This window comes from Phacochoerus africanus, chromosome 7, assembly GCF_016906955.1.
Source record: "Phacochoerus africanus isolate WHEZ1 chromosome 7, ROS_Pafr_v1, whole genome shotgun sequence".
Classification (NCBI taxonomy): Eukaryota; Metazoa; Chordata; class Mammalia; order Artiodactyla; family Suidae; genus Phacochoerus; species Phacochoerus africanus.
This window is the reverse complement of record NC_062550.1, coordinates 58,156,879-58,176,024: the sequence shown is the minus strand read 5'-3', so window position 1 is coordinate 58,176,024 and position 19,146 is coordinate 58,156,879. Positions and strand designations below refer to the sequence as shown.

The following is a 19,146-nucleotide window of genomic DNA, read 5'->3' as shown; positions in this document are numbered from 1 at the left end:
TCTGAAAATACTGGTTTACCTACTTATTATCTGCCTATTATGTAGCAGCTTTGATAATCTTGCTCACCACTGTATCCTCAGCTGATTGACTAAACTTAAGCTGAAGACTAAACTGGTATTGACATTACAATACATTGTAGAATGCAAAATTAGAGATTCAGCATAGACTGCCTTTAATCTATATAAATAATGGTCTCTCTCTCTCTCTCTCTCTCTCTCTCTCTCTCTCACACACACACACACACACACACATATATATATTGTTAGCCATAAATGCCACATTATATAACTTACTCCAGGTGTTTGTTTTCCTTAAAAGCCTTATGATATCTGGAGATTAATTTTAAAAATCTAGGATGCAAGTTCCCATTTTGGCACGGCAGAAACGAATCTAACTAGTATCTATGAGGATGTGTGTTCGATCCCTGGCTTTGCTCAGTGTGTTAAAGATCTGGCATTGCTGTGCTGTGGTGAGGGCCAGCAGCTATAGCTCTGATTTGACCACTAGCCTGAGAACTTCCACATGCCATGGGTGTGATCCTAAAAAGAAAAAAAAATTTTAATTTAAAAAAATTTGAAATAAAATCTAGGGTGTTTTGATTAGCTAAATAAGATTTAAATAGTATTCCTCAAGTATTTCCCTATATTAAGTATCCAAATTATTCAGGAAACTTCAGAAGACCAATAGCTGGGAGAGGAGGGTGGCAGACAGGATTATAAGGGAAGTGTATGATAATAATACATTGAATAAATTGTATAACCACCCAAAGATTAAATAAGCACAGGTTATGCACACATCAAAATTCCTCTGCCCTATGTGTTTTTGCTACATGCATAGCCTGCTTTTACTGTGAATTACTACCTATTGAGTTAGATACCACCAGGAACTACCAAGTGTTTTAAAATGTAATGAATTTAAAAATAGAAATAAATACCTTACATATCCCCAAAGGTCACTTGGTCCCATTATTTGGTCAGATATCAAGTATGTATTATGTGAACTTGAAATAAAATAATCACTCAGTGGATGGGTCATATCTTGATAAACACTTCCATACTCATTATTAAATAGTAGACATTCAGATGAACCCATGTATCTTGTAAAACCTTCAAATGACATCTGGTGCGCTTGCTTAACTATAAAAAAAAAGTAAAAAGAATGCAGAAATATCATTAGTAGTATAAAAATTACACTCACTTTAAAACTTTGTAGTAGAGCATGTTTCTAAAATATTCATTTAAAATTAATATTAATACTGTTTCTAGTGTTTCTTTAGAAACAAATTTTTCTAAGGTTTTTATATTTGTTTCATAGCAACATTCAAGTAAATTATATATTATTTAATCACCTCTGATTTTTTAATGTTTTAAAAATGCATACAAGAAAAATACATGTCATAGATCCATGAATTTCCACAAGCTAAACATCTAGGTAAGCAGCACCAAGGTCAAAGGACAGAACATGACAGCACCCCAGAAGACTGCCTCCTGCTAATTTTCCAGTCTTTCTCCCCCCACCACCTAAACCTACCCCCAAAGTATATTCAATGATCTGGCTTCTTGCAGCATAGATAAGTCTTCTCCGGTTTCTGTGTTTGCTATAAATGAACACATACAGTATGTATGTCTTGTGACTGGTTTATTTTGTTCAACATTTTTATAAGATATGTTCTTGTAGTTGCTTCCAGTTAGACATTTTTTATTCCCCATTTCTGTATAGTGTTTCCATTGCATGAGTACACCACAATTTGTTTATTGATTCTATTCTTGATGAGCATTTAGATAATTTCCAGTTTGAGGTTATTACAAAAAAGGGTTGCTATTAACAACCAGTACATATTTTTTGGTGCAAATATGTATACGTTTCTGGGTGAATTCCTCTGAATGGAATTTCTGAGACATTTGCATATTATCATCTTTAGCAATTCATCTCTGGACTTTTATGCTCAGTATCTTATATGCCAAAAATTAGCTGTTTAAGCAGAACACTGGCTCTGGAATCAGATATTTGTTACATGATGAGCATGTTAGTTAACCTCTCCTTATCTTTGGAGAGGTGGTAATTATAACATCCATCCCTGTATGTTAGCTCTATATATTAGCTATATAAATGTTAGTTACTGTGGCCTTTGTTGTTGATAACTCAGTTTGCCTCACCTTAAAAGTTGGTATGAGTATTCACTTTAGGATAGAGAGTGATCTTTGGCAAAGAATTTTATTTTGGGGAATTTATACTACAAAAGTAGAGACTCAGACAAAGATTGATGTGCAAGAATGCTCATACTAGCATTATTTATACAAGCAAAATGAATGAGGGGAGGAAACAAATTAAATCTCAAAATACGATATAATACTAAGCAGCCATTATAAATAATGTATCAGAAAAAAATATACAGTGACATAAGTAAATGTTTATGACATCATAAAAATGAAAAAGCCAGCATTCAAAATGCTATTACAATTTTGGTTTGAAAAATGAAATCTAGAATAAAATACATAAAATGTTTATAGGCATGCAAACTCTATTTCAAAGCTATGCAAATTCAGGAACATGAAAGTGTATGGGGCAAACACATCATATATTGTAATAATAATGATTTGCTTGAATTTATTCTTTTTACCAATGCAGTTAGCAAAGACTGGCTCATAGCCCTTTGAACTATTAAATAATTAAGTATATATCTTTGGTAATGGAATAGAAAACAAAACTCATTTTGTGCCCTTAAAAACTACCAGACTGAGAGGAGAGTTAATCTCATGGATTTTTATTTTTAAAATGAAATGAGGTTTTCCTCATTTGGTCCATATCAAATATCAATGTGGGATGAGACTGAGAAACTTGGCAGCATTTGGGCATAATTCAAACTGGCCTTACGTCTTAAAATAATCAATAATCATGTAAATGAAATGTAGGGTCTTGCCTGTGTGTGGACCTATCTGAATAGAAGGAGAGGGAGGCTCAAAAGATGAAACAGATCAACAGTGTAATATATGGTCAAAATGAAAACACAATTCCAAGATGTCAGTGGCACTATCACCTCATCCCTTTGTGTCTTTAATTTACCACCCGCAGGTAACAATGCCAAAGTAATTTTCTTCTTGCATATTCACTGGACAAGTGGTACTAAAAGTGCTTGTCTGTAAATGGGTTGTTTCCAGGTGGCCATAACATAAAAAGCTTGAACCAGAACATGAATCAATTCACTACTTTCTTAGAGAAAGTCTTTGCTACTAAAAGAAAGGAAGTAGTCAGCTGGAAGTAGTCAGGTGTGCTTAGGGATATAGTTGTTTTAGTTGTGGTCGATGCAAGTTTATCCTTTTGCAAACCTGTGAATGTTTTTACAGTGATCAAATTAAACTCTTACTGGCAGTCTTACCACTACGATGCTTAACACTCTCTCATGTCTTTATACTGAGTCATGACCCAAAAATCTTAACTATGGCTAACAAGACCACTGCCCATCTCTCCAAACTCTTGTTTCCCTCATTCTCCGAGTTCCAAGCACACTGTCCCCTTTTTGTTCCTTGGACTCTCCAACTCAGGACCAACACTTCTCTTCGCTGGACCTCAGACCCTTCTCCCATTTTGTCACATGACTAGTTCTTTCTCATCATTTAGGTCTCACTCAAATGTCACATCCTCAGACTGAGCACTCTCCTAAACACCCAACCTGAGCTAGGCTTCTTGGGTTTCCTATTATCTATCACTTTCTCTATTTTACTTCTTTTCATAGTACATAGCGCTCCCTGAATTTATCCATTTATATGTTTAATTATTTATTGTCGACCTCCCTCCAACCCCTATCAGGAATAGAAGACCTAGTTTGCCTTGTTCTCCACTGTAACCATAGCCTCTGAAACCATATTTGGCTGCCACAAATAAATATTTTAATAAATTATGATTGTATGACTCCATGAGTAAGTTTTGTTTTATTAGAATCCATATTGTCATATGTTGAACACTGGTGGCCATAAACCAGTTTTCAAAGGCAGAACTTGGGCTTTCATATATCCCTCGTTAAAAAAATATTTTGAACTATTCTATTAATTTCTATAGGGCTAAACAGCATGCTTTAAGAGTGCTTTTTATGCAACTATGTGAATATTTGATATTATGTCTTTATTAATATATTTTAAATTGAACATAAATTTAAAAATGGAAGTGTTTTACACACTGAAAGATAAGACAAAGATCAAAAACTAAACAACAGATCACTATTCAAAATAGTCATTTTACTTAAACCAGATGACTGCATTCAGAAATGAAAGAAAAGCAAAAACGCTTTAATGTTTATGAAATGTAGACAATTATATGTATAAACAACAGTAATTAGAGAGTGTATGTTTTATTTCCTTCCTAGAATTTTTTTTCATTTAGCTAATTTAATATTACTTTATTTTTTTCAATAACATAATGTTTAAAAATGGAAAACTGCCATATCTGGGTTTTTACCTTATTAATGAATATCAAGACCATTTCTTCCATTATAGTACTTGTACCAGATTGCTCATGTTGCTTTCCCTGCCTAAGCTCATCTCTGAACACTGAGAGATACATAGAAGCAGTTAAAAGAAAGGGACTGGACAACAAGGTAGGAAAGAATGCGGTGGTTATACGATGTAGCTTTCAAAACAGTACATCTACAGTCTCCAAATACAAAATTAAAACTGCCAATATCTAATATTACGCAGAAGAAATGTGACCCTGCTAAAACTTTGAATTTGGTAACTGAATTCTTAAAAAAGTTTGCTTGTAAATATTTAATAAAACTTTGAAATACAAGCATACCTTCTTCAATAGGTTCATATTTTTGAATGATCTCATAAACAATACTTCTATTAATGTCAAGTGAATACTGCTCTTGGGTCAAAAAATCGATCAGATTCCTTTCAAAAAGAATTTTCCGGTTTTCGGAATAGGCGTTGAAAATCTCAATAATTTCTTCTCTGTGTGCAATAATTCGATAAATTGTTCTAAATTCTTCTATGGTGATTCTTCCTTGCTTCAGCCTGTCATTATCCTACTAAAAAAAAATGACTGGTGGGCTCATATTGTGAATATTAAAAAATACACAAAATGAAAACATTAGAGTATTTGTATAATATACACACCAACTTATACCGGAAAGAAGTTACATTGGATTCTTACTTCAGATAAAATGTATAAAAATGCATGAAACGATGTCAAAGTTGGGGAAAGGTTGGTGGATCATCATCACTTAAAACCCAGTGGTCACAGTTGGAGTGAATGGGGATTCTGGGTTATCTTTCAATTACACATTTCATTTTTCTATTCCACTCTACTTGAATACCTTCTTAAAACCATGCAAGGGAGTTCCTGCTGTGGCTAAGTGGAAACAAATCTGACTAGTATTCATGAGGATGCAGGTTCCATCCCTGGCCTCGCTCAGTGGGTTAAGGATCCGGCATTGCCATGAGCTGCGGTGTAGGTTGCAGACACGGCTCGGATCCTGCAATGCCATGGCTGTGGCATATGCCAGCAGCTACAGCTCCAATTTGACCCCTAGCCTGGGAATCTCCATATGCCATAGGTGGGGCCCTAAAAAATAAATAAATAAATAATAACATGCCCGACAGTACGTAATCCCATGCCTCCAATGTGCAGCCCGCACCATAACTGACAGAATAAATCAGAGTCATTCAAGATCACTGTAAATATAGAAGCTTTAGTAGTACGTAGATAATACTTTGAGGAAGAGGAATCTGCAAAATCACTGAAGGATTTGGGACAGGGACAAACAACGTCGGTTTCAACAAGAAAGAGTGGCTTCACTGGTTGGTCTGGAAAATTCATGTTTAAATATTATGAGATAAGAAACAGGAAAGTGGGTGGGGTCCAGTTATCAAAAGTAACAGAATCACTGTAAGGTTCTGAGTAGAAAAATGACTAGCAGGGTGGGAGTGAGATGGACTGGGAGTTTAGGGTTAATGGATACAAACTATTAAATTCAGAATGGATAAGCAATGAGATCCTGCTGTATAACACAGGGAACTATATCCAATCACTTGTAATAGGACACGATTGAAGATAATATAAGAAAAAATTATATATATATGTGTATGTGTATATATATATATATATGTATATATACCTATAACTAGGTCACTTTGCTGTACAGCATAAATTGACAAATTATAAATCAACTATAATATTTTTTTAAAAAAATGAAAGAAAATGACTGCAAAGTAAGTAGATATTTAGTGCGACTAGGTGTACATTACTAGTTCAAAGAGATGGAGAAGCTCAAATAAAGGAACAGAAAATATGCAATCCATGTAGGAGGTGGTGAGTAGAAACTAAAGAACAGGTGTCAGTAAAATCAGGAAGAGAGAAATTGGAAGAATTCAACTAACATTTGTGACGTATGAGGGAGAGAAGTCAAGAATGTCTGGAGCTGGGGAGACTTAGAATAACCAGGAGAACAGAGTATCACAAATAAAAATTTGAGGCATAGGAAGTGCACCTTAGAAGAATGTTAATTAAATGTTCTTATAAATTTGGAAAGGTGGAAGTTTCCAAAAAGTTTATTTTTCTCATTATATTATAAACAGCTTAAGAATAAAGAGCTTGTGTTGAAAGGCCACTGTATTGTTGTGAAAAGCTGACATTTTTACTGTATTGTTGTGAAAAGCTGACATTTTTAGACAGATGGAGCTGATGTATTCCTAGCTCCAAAGTGGTATTTTGGACATAGAAGTTAAACTCTGAGCTTTATCTTCTCCATCTCCAAAATGGGGATAGATAGCACCTACCTATGTCATCAGGTTGTTCTAAGGATTGGAGATGTCAATACATTGTGTTTTATCTATGTCTGCTTCCCTCACATCAACCAGCTTAGTGTCTCATATTTTGACAAATTTAACTATAAAACTGCCCTAAGGTACAACAGAGGATAACATCCTGGAGATGATCTCTCCACTTCCTTAGGAAAAGTTCACTGGTGGTTACTGGAGAGTTTGATCTGAGGAGTCCAAGAAGCAGTCCACAGTGGAAATCAAGTAGGAAGAGCACAGGGTTAGTTCAAGAAAGATCATTAATCTATTTGTAAGCAGCTGCTTGAAAAAGCAGGGGCTGGAATGGAGCCCCAAGTAGGAATGAGAAGGCGATAAGCTTGTGGAAAAGGGTGCTTATCAAATGAGAAGCTGGTATAATCAATAATAGCACCTCAAAATTATATAACCTTAAAATAATTCATATTTTAAACAATCTTAGTAGACTACAAAGTTCAATTTACTGTTTTTAAATTATGGATTTTGAGATCCACACAAGTCAATGTTATAGATTTTTTTTTCTATTTTAGCTCCATTTCACTCATAATTTGTCCTAAGATCTTAAAGAAGTTAATAAAAACCAAAGTGTGCAAATAATTCCTGAAACATTTTGTCATATAAGATTATGTAAATTAAAAATTACCATCTTATCAAATAGCAGTATCTATAAGATATATTTTATCCACAAAGTAATGAAAGTTTTGTTTCTTTCAAGCAGGATACAAACTTGACCAACTGAAACGTCCCCTGGTAACATGTTCTGTTTTTGTTTTTCCCAAAAGATCAAAATTGTCATCCGATACTAGAAAGAATTAGAGATGTAAAGTTGAAACAAAATTCCATAAATCCAAATAATTTCTGTAATTGATCAAACTCAAAAGAAATGGTTCCAAAACTCATCAAATTACTAAAAAAGAAAACCATACACAATAGGTGAGAATCATATCATTGAAGATGGGAAAAGTTCTGATTTCAGTAGAACGAGAGAAGGAAAAGAAAGCAACAAGGGATGAGTAATACGGAGAAGAAAGATGAGGCCTGCTGAACAGAGCATCAGCAGCAGGGGAATCAGGAAGAAAACTGATAAGCAAGGAAGATTCAAATCTGAGTCCTGAGGTACATAATAACACAGCACACAGAAAGCCAATGTATTAATATACCTGTAGGAGGAAACTCAAGATCAGAAATCTTATACAAATTGTCTCCAGCGAGCCCCACTAGCATCTAGACCCAGAGTTGAACAAATCCCCAAACCACACAGACAAGCAGTGGGAAGAAAGAAAAAACAACATGCCATTTCACGTATTGAAATTTTACATGCGGAAATAAATGGTGTCAAGTGCAAGTTTGATCTCTTCAACGCTCTCAAATTTCTCCAAGTTTCTCCTTTGTCTTCGAGACAAAAACCAAACTACTGTGTGGCATCCAAGGCCACTAAGGATGTCACTGATGGTCTCTGCCCTCGTCCTCTTCTCCCTTGCCTCTCTCACCTTCCCTGCTCTGAAATTAGTTACAGAATAAATACCAAGCTATCTATATCTCGCTTCCCCCTGCCCCCTGCCCCCTGCCTCTTTTTAAGGCTGTGTCTATAGCATATGGAAGTTCCCAGGCTAGGGGCTGAACTGGAGCTGTGGCTGCCAGCCCATGCCACAGCCATAGCAATGCCAGATCTGAGCCATGTCTGCAACCTACACCACCATAGTAATGGTGGATCTTTACGTAACTCACTGAGCAAGGCTACATCCTCATGGATACTAGTCAGGTGTGTTACCACTGAGCCACAATGGGAACGCCTATGTCTTGCTATTGTAAAGGATGTTTCTTTTGTCTGGAAAACCCTTCTTTTACTATTTCGTTTACTAATTTCTACTAATCCTAGAAAAAGTATCCTTCCCTATATTCCTCTGTGTCTTCTTCTCAGGCCATGTTAGATAACCCTCCTCGGGATTCTAATAATATCCTGTACCTTCTTCTCACCTAGGGTTGATTACATTGGAATAAAAACCTTTTATTATAGATCCCTCTAGAACTGTCTCAGGGAGAAGTTTGTCATGTTTCCCGTATCCTTAGTACTTATAAGAGTGCCTGACTGAGGTCTTCATAACTTTGGTCTATCACCCAAACAATTTTATTCTGGTGACATATGCTCATTTAACTGGATAAAGGAGCTAAATATCTCCTTAAACCTTGTAAGGGTAGGAAAAGATATTTTTAAAAACATATTGTAGAAAATACACAAAATTGCAGGCCCCACTACAGGGAATACTACAGCTTTTACATATGCTACATGTTAATCATTTACAATACAACATAAAATAAGAGTAATAAGAGTAATGATGCCATCTGCATGTTTTAAAAAAAGTTCACTAACTGGTTATTCCTTACAAGGCATTAAAAAAAGAACTTTACCAAACAATTCATTCTGTGTTTATAAATAAACATAAAAATATATCTTCTACCTTAGGACTGTGAACCTCCAAAAGGTATGAATTTTATTCTTCTTTTTATTTTCAATGCCTAGTACTGGACCTACCCTAAAGTAGGAGACTGGTGGTTAAATGAATGATTGAGTGCATGAAGATTAGAGAACATATTAAAATAATTTTATTGCTAGCCATTCTGACAGTACACTTTAGAGGACAGAACTAAGGCTTTTCATGTTGTTACCATTTTCCATTGCTCAGTTTGCTGGTAAAAAAGATAAAATGTTACTTAATAAGTGACATCATGGGAAAGCTTATCTATCAAAACAAGAATTTTTAACATAAAACAGAGCATTTAAAGTTGTCTCTGAGATTACACTAAAAACAGGGTCTTCAGAATATCTTCCAGGAAATCATATGACTTGCAACTTTTTTCCCTACCTCTGATATACGAGTTTCATCTCCCTGACAACTTGGTCTTTTCCCTTTTCTTATTGTCTATTTCCTTCTGTTCCTACTGCAGAGACAGCAAACAGAGGCACCAAGTCCCAGCCTTTGTTTAAAGGAGGCTTATTTGCATATCCTGGAGGCTGCAGCCCGAGGGCCAGACTTCAGGTTTAAGTACCAAGAGGGGCGGACTGTGTGGCTCTCTCTGGACACTTCATGCTCCCCTCTGCCCTGCTCTGGGTTGTTAACATCTCCCAGGAGGAAGCTTGTCAACACAAGCTATTGCCCAGAGGACACACCCCTTGAGAGCCTGGCTCTGGTGGCCTGCAAAACTTGTGTTTGGCAAACAGAGAACGTCCTTGGCTCAGCTCAGAGGGTGTGGACAGAGGCACCCATCTCCCAGTCTTTCCCTGAAAGAGGACCATTTGCACACTTTACAAGCTGCTGCCTGAGGTTCCGGGTTCCAACCAGCCTGCATCTAGATGCTGTCTGAGGTATCCCCTTTTGGGATACTGACAGGTCTTGGCACACCCTCCATGACTAAGAGCCACCAAGGATGAAGTAGGCTGCTTGGACAATCACGAACATTGAGAGGCAAACCAGAACTAGGGCCAAGTGAATGATAATGTTCACTTCCTACACAAGACCACCCCTTCTACTAGAGTTGGCTGTTCTACTAATGCACAGAAACCAACATAATAAAAAAATAATAATAAAATAAAAAAAATGAAGAAAAAGAGGAATACATTCCAAAGACAAAACCCCAGAAACTGACCTTAATAAAGCAGAAATAAGTAATTTACCCAATAAAGAGTTCAAATAATAGTTATAAACAATATGAAAGTTTCTCAGAAAACTCAAAATAGAACTAATATATCATTCAACAAGTTCACTTCCTAGTATTGATTCAAAGGAAATGAAATCACTATCTTAAAAAGTTATCTGCACCTTCATGTTCATTATAGCATTATTTACAGTAGCCAAGACATAGAAACAACCTAGGTGTCCATCAGTAAATAAATGGATAAGAAGAATGTATATGTGTATACACACACACACATACACACACATATACATATAATATTTTTCAGCCTTAAAAAAGAATGAATGGCATAGATGGACCTTGAGGGCATTATGCTTAGTGAAATACATCATAAAGGGAAAGACAAATACTGTCTGATCTCACTTATATGTGGAATTAAAAAAAAAAAAAGACCTCATGATAGAGAACTTTCTAGTAGTTGCCAAAGGAGGGCAAGGGAGAGGCGGGATGGATGAAGACGGTCAAAAAGTACAAACTTCCAGTTATATGATAAATCAGTCTGGGGATATATTACACAGTATGGGAATTATAGATAATACACTGTATCATATATTTGAAAGTTGCTAATAAAGTAATCTTAAAAGTTCTTGTCACAAGAAAAAAATCTGTACCTATGTAAAGAGATAAAATGTCTACTGAATTTATTATGGTAAACATTCATAAAATATACATAATCAATCATCATGCTGTTATAGCTAAAGCCAATACAATGCTATACGTCAAGTATGTTTCAATAAAACTGGGGTGAGGGTCTGGAAAACCAGTAGGATAACTCAGGAAGAATGTGTAAAATAAAAAGAAAGAAAATTAAGAACTCAACTTTAAGACAACAGAAGAAATGCCAGCAGGATAGATATAGGGACAAAACAAAATTTGAAAGGAAAACTGGGAGAAAGTGATGTTGTAGGAGTCAAAATAGAGAGAAGTTTAAGAAAAGAGGGATAAATAAAATGCATGGAGAGGCTAAACACTGGATTTAGCATTTTTGAACCAAATAGGTTTTCAAGAGAGATGTGAAGGCAAAGTGTACTGCTAGGAAACATTGAAGAAATGTAAACAATTCTTTCACTTCATCTTCTACAAGAGAGAGTGTAACATTTAGAAGATGGTATGGTGCTATTTTATTTTTCAGATAAGATTAATCATAAACTCTGGAGGACCAACTAAGGTAGGAAATCATGAGGTTGAGGTGGGACGAAACAATAACGTTTCAGTGGCTGAATTGTACCCTGCCTCACCCTTCTAACTCTCAATCCATTCCACACTGAGGCAGATTTATCCTAAAATGCAATGTTTCCCTGTTCAAAAAAAACATCAGGGGCTACAAAACTAAGTCCAAATTCCATGGCCTGCTGGTCGAGATTTCTACCATCTGGCGATAACTGGCATTTGCAGCTATTTCTCACCACTCCCTTTCCATCATTGCATAGTCAAGTCCTATTTGACAACCTTCAACTCCTCAATCACTTCTTCTCTTTTTTTTTTTTTTGTCTTTTTTCTTTTTAGCGCCACACTCACAGTATATGGAGGCTCCCAGGCTAGGAGTCACATCGGAGCTGTAGCTGCCAGCCTACGCCACAGCCACAGCAACACAGGATCTGAGCCGCATCTGTGACCTATGCCATAGCTCACCTAGATCTTTAACGTACTGAGCAAGGCCAGGGATCAAACCTGCATCCTCATGGATACTAGCCGGGATTGTTAACCACTGAGCCAATGACAGGAACTCCACTCAATCACTTCTTGCACTGCTCTGTGCACATACTGCTTGTCATCCCTCAAGGTCCAGCAAAAATGTCACCTCCACCATGGCATCTTTTATAAAAGCCCAAAGCTAGGTTTTCTGTCTTCTCAGATTCCCTGTCAGTATTACCTAGGAAATTTATTATAATCCACTTATAAAGCAGTAATTTTTGCATTTCTTTTTCTCCTGATGAGATATAACACTTGTAACAGAGTGCCATGCACATACTGTAGATTTAATAATGGTTGTTTAACTGCCTAACTTGAAGACTTTGTAATTATATAAATTCTTGAAATTAAAAGGGATACTATTTCATAGTCAGGCAACAATGATGAGTATAATCTAAGACTAGCTATATGTACTGACAATTACATGACTCAATAATTAATTCTGTACAAGGAAGTTTAGAATATTTTGCCAGGGTCATAAAACTATGTGTTCTTTACTTAAATTTTACAATAAAAGTTCACCTTGTAAGAAAATAAATTCATGTCAGAATTTATGTCAGCTTCTTAGGAAATCAATAAATGTATGCAGTTTTCTATATTTCTTGAACAATCATAATGTAGCTTCAATACTTATTGAGTCCCTACTTTATGCCAAGCCTGATAGTAGGTACATTCACAAATGATATTTTATTTAATATTCAGAACAATCCTACAAAATAACTCTATTAGTATCCCCAGTCTGCAGATTAAGACATTTGTTCAGAAATTTCTGACTTGCCAAGTACCATACAACTAGGTACTAACAGAGTGAAGAATCTCCACACCCACTGAGTTTGCTAAAGATAAGAATCCAAGACACTGAACTTTTTGTTTTTGAGGCCACCAAAATAAGATTCATTATGATTCATTTTATTTGCTCTGACTAAAAGGTGTACCCATGAAGTGTGGAAAGATTAGCAACAAAAGTTAAAAAAGAATTGGATGTTCACGCTAAATCTTCAACTATTTAGAAAATTCAGTTAGCCAATATACCTTCTCTAAGCATACTACCTACTCAACATTTTAATGCACATCCAACAATGTAGCCTAAGACAAAAAGTATTATCTATTAGTAAGCCTAGGGGAATTATTTTAATAGAAAGGAATGTTTTATCATAATAATCTTGTTTATATATAATTTATGCTTCAAAAGTATTTGAGGTCATTTTAAAGAGGTTTTTGAAGTATTCTAAGCAACCTCTGCCCCATTAATTTTTATCATTAACATTTATTTCATAGCTACTTTTAAAAGGTTTTACTAAACAAAATAGACCTTCAGCCTTGCTATATCTAAATAATCATGTTTCAATTAATAAGCTACTTCTTTACTCTTATAACTGTTGAGCATTCTACAAACTGTTTTTCAATATGGCATGCATTTTACTCAAGAGCGTATCAAATAGCTATCTCTATCTGGCAAATCATTCAAAGGAACTTGATAATGGCTAAATAAGATTTATGATAGTTCACATTTGACACAGATTTAATATATTACTCCCTCTTTATTGTGTTGCATGTGAATTTTATTAAACCAGAAAGCACATACCCATTTATCCCTTTGGGTGATACCACTGGGGGGAAATTCTATGTGTAAAGGTGCTTTCCCAGAAAGGTATGATCTTCAGGTGTGGTATTAGACAGGAATTGATTAAAATTCTGATAGTCTATGGCAGCACAATCTACGTGGACTCATAGCAACAACTCTGAATTCTTCGACTTTTACTTCAGTCTGCTAAGAAGTACAGCTTTTCTTTTTTTGAAACCTCCTCTTTGTGGTTAGTAAACATGAGGACTAAATTTTATGGAGAGAAGTGCTTATTGGGAGGCCATTCTTCATGGGTCTCCTGTCTGCTTTTTTTTTTGAGCAGAGGCACTAACCACCTTTCTTCACCACCAGCCTTTCAAGGATGTTTACTTAGAAAGTGATAGTATCTCCCTCCAAAGGAGAAAACGGGTTTGTTTACTGTCCAGGATGATAATAAGTACACCCGCCAGGGCAAAGCTCAGATGGGCTTTCTGCCTATAATAAAAGCTCTGGGTTTCTTCAGCTTGAGGTTCTTCTCAGGTAATGCCACCCACTGCATGTGCACATAGTCACCCGAACCTCCTCACATCACACTTGAGGAACTGGGGCTAGGAGAAATGGTACCAAAATGTTGATACTCTGGCAAATGCTATTTTTGTCAATACTAAGCTGTCATTTTTATCTGAGCTGAAAGCCTGGCTCTGTCAGCATCCCAGAAACTCTATCAGGCTGCCTGGTTACGCACAGGTAAGGTGATACAAGCTTCCCAGTTTGGATTAGTTGGTAACAATTTCAACAGAGTATGTTGTCTGCCTACTCACTTTCAAAAAGCAAAATCATGGTGTTTCCACTGTGGCACAGCAGAAATGAAACCAACTAGTAACCATGAGGTTGTGGGTTCGATCCCTGGCCTTGCTCAGTGGGTTAAGGATCCAGCGTTGCCGTGAGCTGTGGTGTAGGTCACTGGCATGGCTTGGATCCTGCATTGCTGTTGCTGTGGCACAGGCCAGCAACTGTAGCTCTGATTTGACCCCTAGCCTGGGAACTTCCACGTGCCACAAGCGCAGCCCTAAAAAAGCAAAAAAAAAAAAAGCAAAATCATATTCCTGATACCTATCTTCCCAACTATCTGGGTTGGCCAGTCTAGTATTCTTCTTTGATTCACCAAGAAAATTGCCATCTTCCTGGCACAAAACCCAGCTAACTCTTGGGTTTTTCTTTTTTTCATGACCTTTCCCTTCTTCCTCCCTTGACAGAATTGAGCCAGGTTCCCTTCTTACTAATTCTTCTTTCAACAAAGAAAAACTTATGGTTTGTTTGTCTGCTTTGAGTTGAGTAAAATACAATTTTTCTCAAGATTATCCATTCTTTCTATAAATCACTAACATCCAATCCATATACCATTTCATCTTTTATGTGATTTGATATAATCAGACAACCAATCTCATCTGATGAGAACATTACTGAATTCTCAGCAGACATTCTAAGCTGGTAGCTTGGTATTACTTCAAATTTTATCAACAACTCATTCTACTTCCTACCTAAATTCTTTCCATCTTGATTATAAATATATTTAGTATAATTAATTGCCTTAATTTTTAAGAGCTTAATCTTTAATACATATTTTCTCCAGAAAGCATCCAAGTAGTCAAGGACATTTCCCTATATTGGATTTAAGTCCTTCCTAGGGTGGAGTGGTGATGGGGGGGGATATTATCTCACCTTAAAAATACATTTCACATGAATAGTATTGCACCGAATATCTAATTTTTCAAGTAATTTCTGAGTTTTTTCTAGATTAATTTTTCCACCTTTAAAGTCATCCCGAACCATGGACAAAAACCATGTACGAAGAACAAAAAAAAAAGTTAAGGAAATTCTCACAGAAAGTCATTAAGTACTTAAAATGACTAAAGAATATTTTATCTCTCCAGTTCATTGTTTTCATTTTAATTTTCAGAGGGCAGTCTATCTCATGCTTAAGTGAAAAACAATTTTGCAATAAATAATATTTAAAACAAAACTAAGTAGGTACTCTTCTGTAGTAAAGGTATGAAAAGGCATAACAATAAAAATTAGAGGAAAAGAATAAAAATTTACATTTGAGAAATGAAGCTATTACTTGGGAAATAAGGTCTGTTTTTGGAAGACACAGACTTAAATCACAGCTGAACATCAAAATCTCTCTATCACTTGATTCCTCTCAGTGCAACTTCCCTCATTTGAAAAGTGGTCAGATTAATACTTCAGAAAGGTGAGGGCATTAAATGAGTTCATAATATATCATTTGACACAGTTTCTTCTACTGAGGGTTCAATAAATCATAATCATGTCTGACATAATTACTATTACCACTACATTAGCCAAACATCCAGCTACACATATGTCCCCCCAAAAGCAACATTTTAAGGACCATCCACAAGGTTTTAAAATGCATGGTTGAGTGTCTATTTGGTATGACAGAGAAAACAAAAATAATCAAGCTTACTTACTATCTATAGATAAACTACAAAAATTAGAACATTTCAATTTGAAAAACTAAGGTTGAGAAGAATATGACCATCTGTTAAAATCATGAAACGTATTGGTAAAAATTGTTCAACAATACACTCAGTTTCAGAATGTTAGAACCAACAGGAAGTCCTTCAATTTAATGCCTATGACTTAATATGGCAAAGTTCATATTATTATAAGAAAAAGATATGGGAACTAAGGAAACTCAGAAAAGCTCAGGACAGAAGGAGAAGGAAGCATTTATACTTAAATGAGGGAAACTTAAGTTCAGGGCCTTTCAAAAAGAATGAGAAGAGAATCAAGGAAAGGAGATAAATCAAAAGAAAGAAGAAAGAGGAACAGAAATGACTTCTGAGTGGATATTTGTTCTCCATATTTTCATGACCTGCTGTTCTGTTTCTCCTCGCTTAGAAGTTTCTCCCCATTATGAGTTGTCACAGGTTCCAAATACAATAAACTCTGCCCCTTTGCAGGAAAGGGATTTCTTGATATTCATCAGCTGTTGCCACTGCGGAGAAAGCAGAAAACACAGTGGATTGTTGCTTTTGTTCTTTGGAGTTAGCTCAACAATTAAATCCCACAGAAACCATATGTAAGATGTGGTCCCTGCACTTCACTGCCCTTGAAACTTTCTGGCTTCTCACTTATGTTCTGACCGTTGCCAAACCCAGTGTTTACAACTGAGGCATCCCTTGGGCTGTCTGGCATTTTCACATGAACTGCTATTGAATCTGTTTTATTTTTACTACTTTGTTTAAACCCCTCAAACCTTTCAGCATAATGTGCTTCCAGTGGGTTGGAGGAAGCTATTCTGAGGGCCTGAGTATAAGTCAGTGCCATTGTGGTCCCCGAAGGTGCAAAGGGCTGCCGAACAACTCTCTAGAAACTCTGGGCTGCTTCTCTAGATCCCTGACAACATATACTGCACACAGAGACACACCACTTTTGAAGAAGGCTGTGCTGGAGGCTAAGTTCTTAAAATCTTCAAAATAAGTATAGCTGGTTGGCTGAGCACCACGCTGTCAGGTGACTGTCATGTTTTCCTTTCGGTCTGAACACCTATTGTGATATCATCAAAAGTTCCACACTTCATAGAGAAAGCTTCTCTATGACTTCACCAGGAGGCTCAGAGCTTGCCAGACAAACTGTTTTCATGGTCACACATGATAATCTTAAGCCTGAATGTTTAACACCTTGATGGGAAAGGTGTCCCATGGAATGTTTTCTCATCCTTTGAACACTCTTTATTTCAGAAGCTTTGCTTCTGCTGCAACCAAACATGTCACTTAGCGTTCTGAGTAGGAAAGAGAAAGAAAAAGCAATTCGCAGACTCTTAATACAGGCTCCTCCAGGGGAATTTGTAAATGCCTTTGATGATCTCTGTCTGCTTATCCGTGATGAAAAACTTATGCACCATCAAGGTGAATGCGCAGGCCACCAACACTGCCAAAAATATTCTGTACCACTCAGCATCGATGGAAATGCCGTTCTCCTGTCTCACCACAATGTAGTGGGTGACTACCGATTTTTTGACTACCAAAGCAAACTTTCTTTCAAATTCGATCTGCTTCAAAACCAGTTAAAAGATATCCAAAGTCACGGCATCATTCGGAATGAGACGGAGTACCTGAGGACTGTTGTGCTGTGTGCCTTGAAACTGTATGTGAATGATCACTATCCAAAAGGAAACTGCAACGTGCTGAGAAAAACAGTGAAGAATAAGGAATTCTTGATTGCTTGCATTGAAGATCACAGCTACAATTCAGATTTCTGGAATGGTCTTTGGAAATCAAAATGGATTTTCCAAATAAATCCATTTCTAACCCAAGTAACAGGAAGAATTTTTGTACAAGCTCACTTCTTCAGGTGTGTCAACCTTCATGTTGAAATCTCCAAGGACTTGAAAGAAAGCTTGGAAGTAGTCAATCAAGCTCAATTGGCTCTAAATTTCGCAAGGCTTGTGGAAGAGCAAGAAAATAAATTCCAAGCTGCAGTCTTAGAAGAATTACAGGAGTTATCGAATGAAGCCCTGAGAAGAATTATACGAAGAGATCTTCCAGTGACCCGCACTCTTATTGACTGGCAGAGGATACTCTCTGACTTGAATCTGGTGATGTATCCTAAATTAGGATACGTAATTTATTCAAGAAGTGTGTTATGCAACTGGATAATATAAAGGATTGCTCCTGGTAACTGTCTTGACCCAATTTAGTTGTGTTTCAGGGGTTGGAGGATGGCAGGGGTTATTTTCCTAAAGTTGAGAAGTCACTAGAGATACCCACCACCTGGCAGATGCAAGTGTGAATTAGGGAAACGTCTAACAAATAATTTTATTCAGGGAAAGTTTACCAATAAGTTAAGAAAAGGACGATGGAAATGTGTTTCATGGTAGTGACCATCATAAAACCAGAAACATCAATTACAACCTAAAATGGCTTTACAGAATGTGGTACCTTGGAAGTATTTTTAGAGGTAGCCAAGGTTAAGACTGTGTGTGTGTGTGTGTGTGTGTGTGTGTAGGAATGACTTTTGACTTTGTAACTGGAGACAGTATGCAAATGAAAGTTATTCTGCAAATGATATATCACCTAATTCCATTCAGTCTTACACCAACCACAAGGTGGGGGCTGGGGGGAGACTTCAGTAAGTGACATTAGGGTTGGATGGTCCATAAAACCAACAGATTATCAAAAATCTAGCTCATATGAAGGACTACTGGATCCAGGACACCCCCCACCTCACCCCAGACAAGAATCTGGTATTACTCAAATCCTCAGGCTTTTTTGGTACCTAATCTGGTCTTTGAAGAATCAACTGGAAAGTCTGACTCCGAACCTTATATAGTCCAGTTCTTGTGAAGTTATCTCTATAAGCATCTCATAAGTGTTTAT

General features: G+C 36.4%; 2 protein-coding genes across 2 annotated transcripts in view; one reads left to right on the top strand and one right to left on the bottom strand.

Moving 5' to 3' along the window:
* Positions 1 to 17,222, bottom strand: part of PLCZ1 (phospholipase C zeta 1) — a 43,943-nt gene extending 26,721 nt beyond the window's left edge. The window contains exons 1-5 of the mRNA XM_047788549.1: positions 17,196 to 17,222; positions 16,619 to 16,763; positions 15,464 to 15,587; positions 4,790 to 5,021; positions 936 to 1,137 (exon numbers count right to left, since the gene is read on the bottom strand). Coding sequence (XP_047644505.1) covers positions 936 to 1,137; positions 4,790 to 5,021; positions 15,464 to 15,587; positions 16,619 to 16,629 — 569 coding nt within the window. The 5' untranslated portion in view covers positions 16,630 to 16,763; positions 17,196 to 17,222. The remainder of the gene's footprint in view (positions 1 to 935; positions 1,138 to 4,789; positions 5,022 to 15,463; positions 15,588 to 16,618; positions 16,764 to 17,195) is intronic.
* Positions 17,223 to 17,371: 149 nt separating this feature from the next.
* On the top strand, positions 17,372 to 18,450 carry CAPZA3 (capping actin protein of muscle Z-line subunit alpha 3). Its single transcript, XM_047788548.1, has one exon. It carries the CDS (start codon positions 17,535 to 17,537, stop codon positions 18,429 to 18,431), a length of 897 nt encoding a protein of 298 aa, XP_047644504.1. The 5' UTR covers positions 17,372 to 17,534; the 3' UTR covers positions 18,432 to 18,450.
* The last annotated feature ends 696 nt before the right edge of the window (positions 18,451 to 19,146 follow it).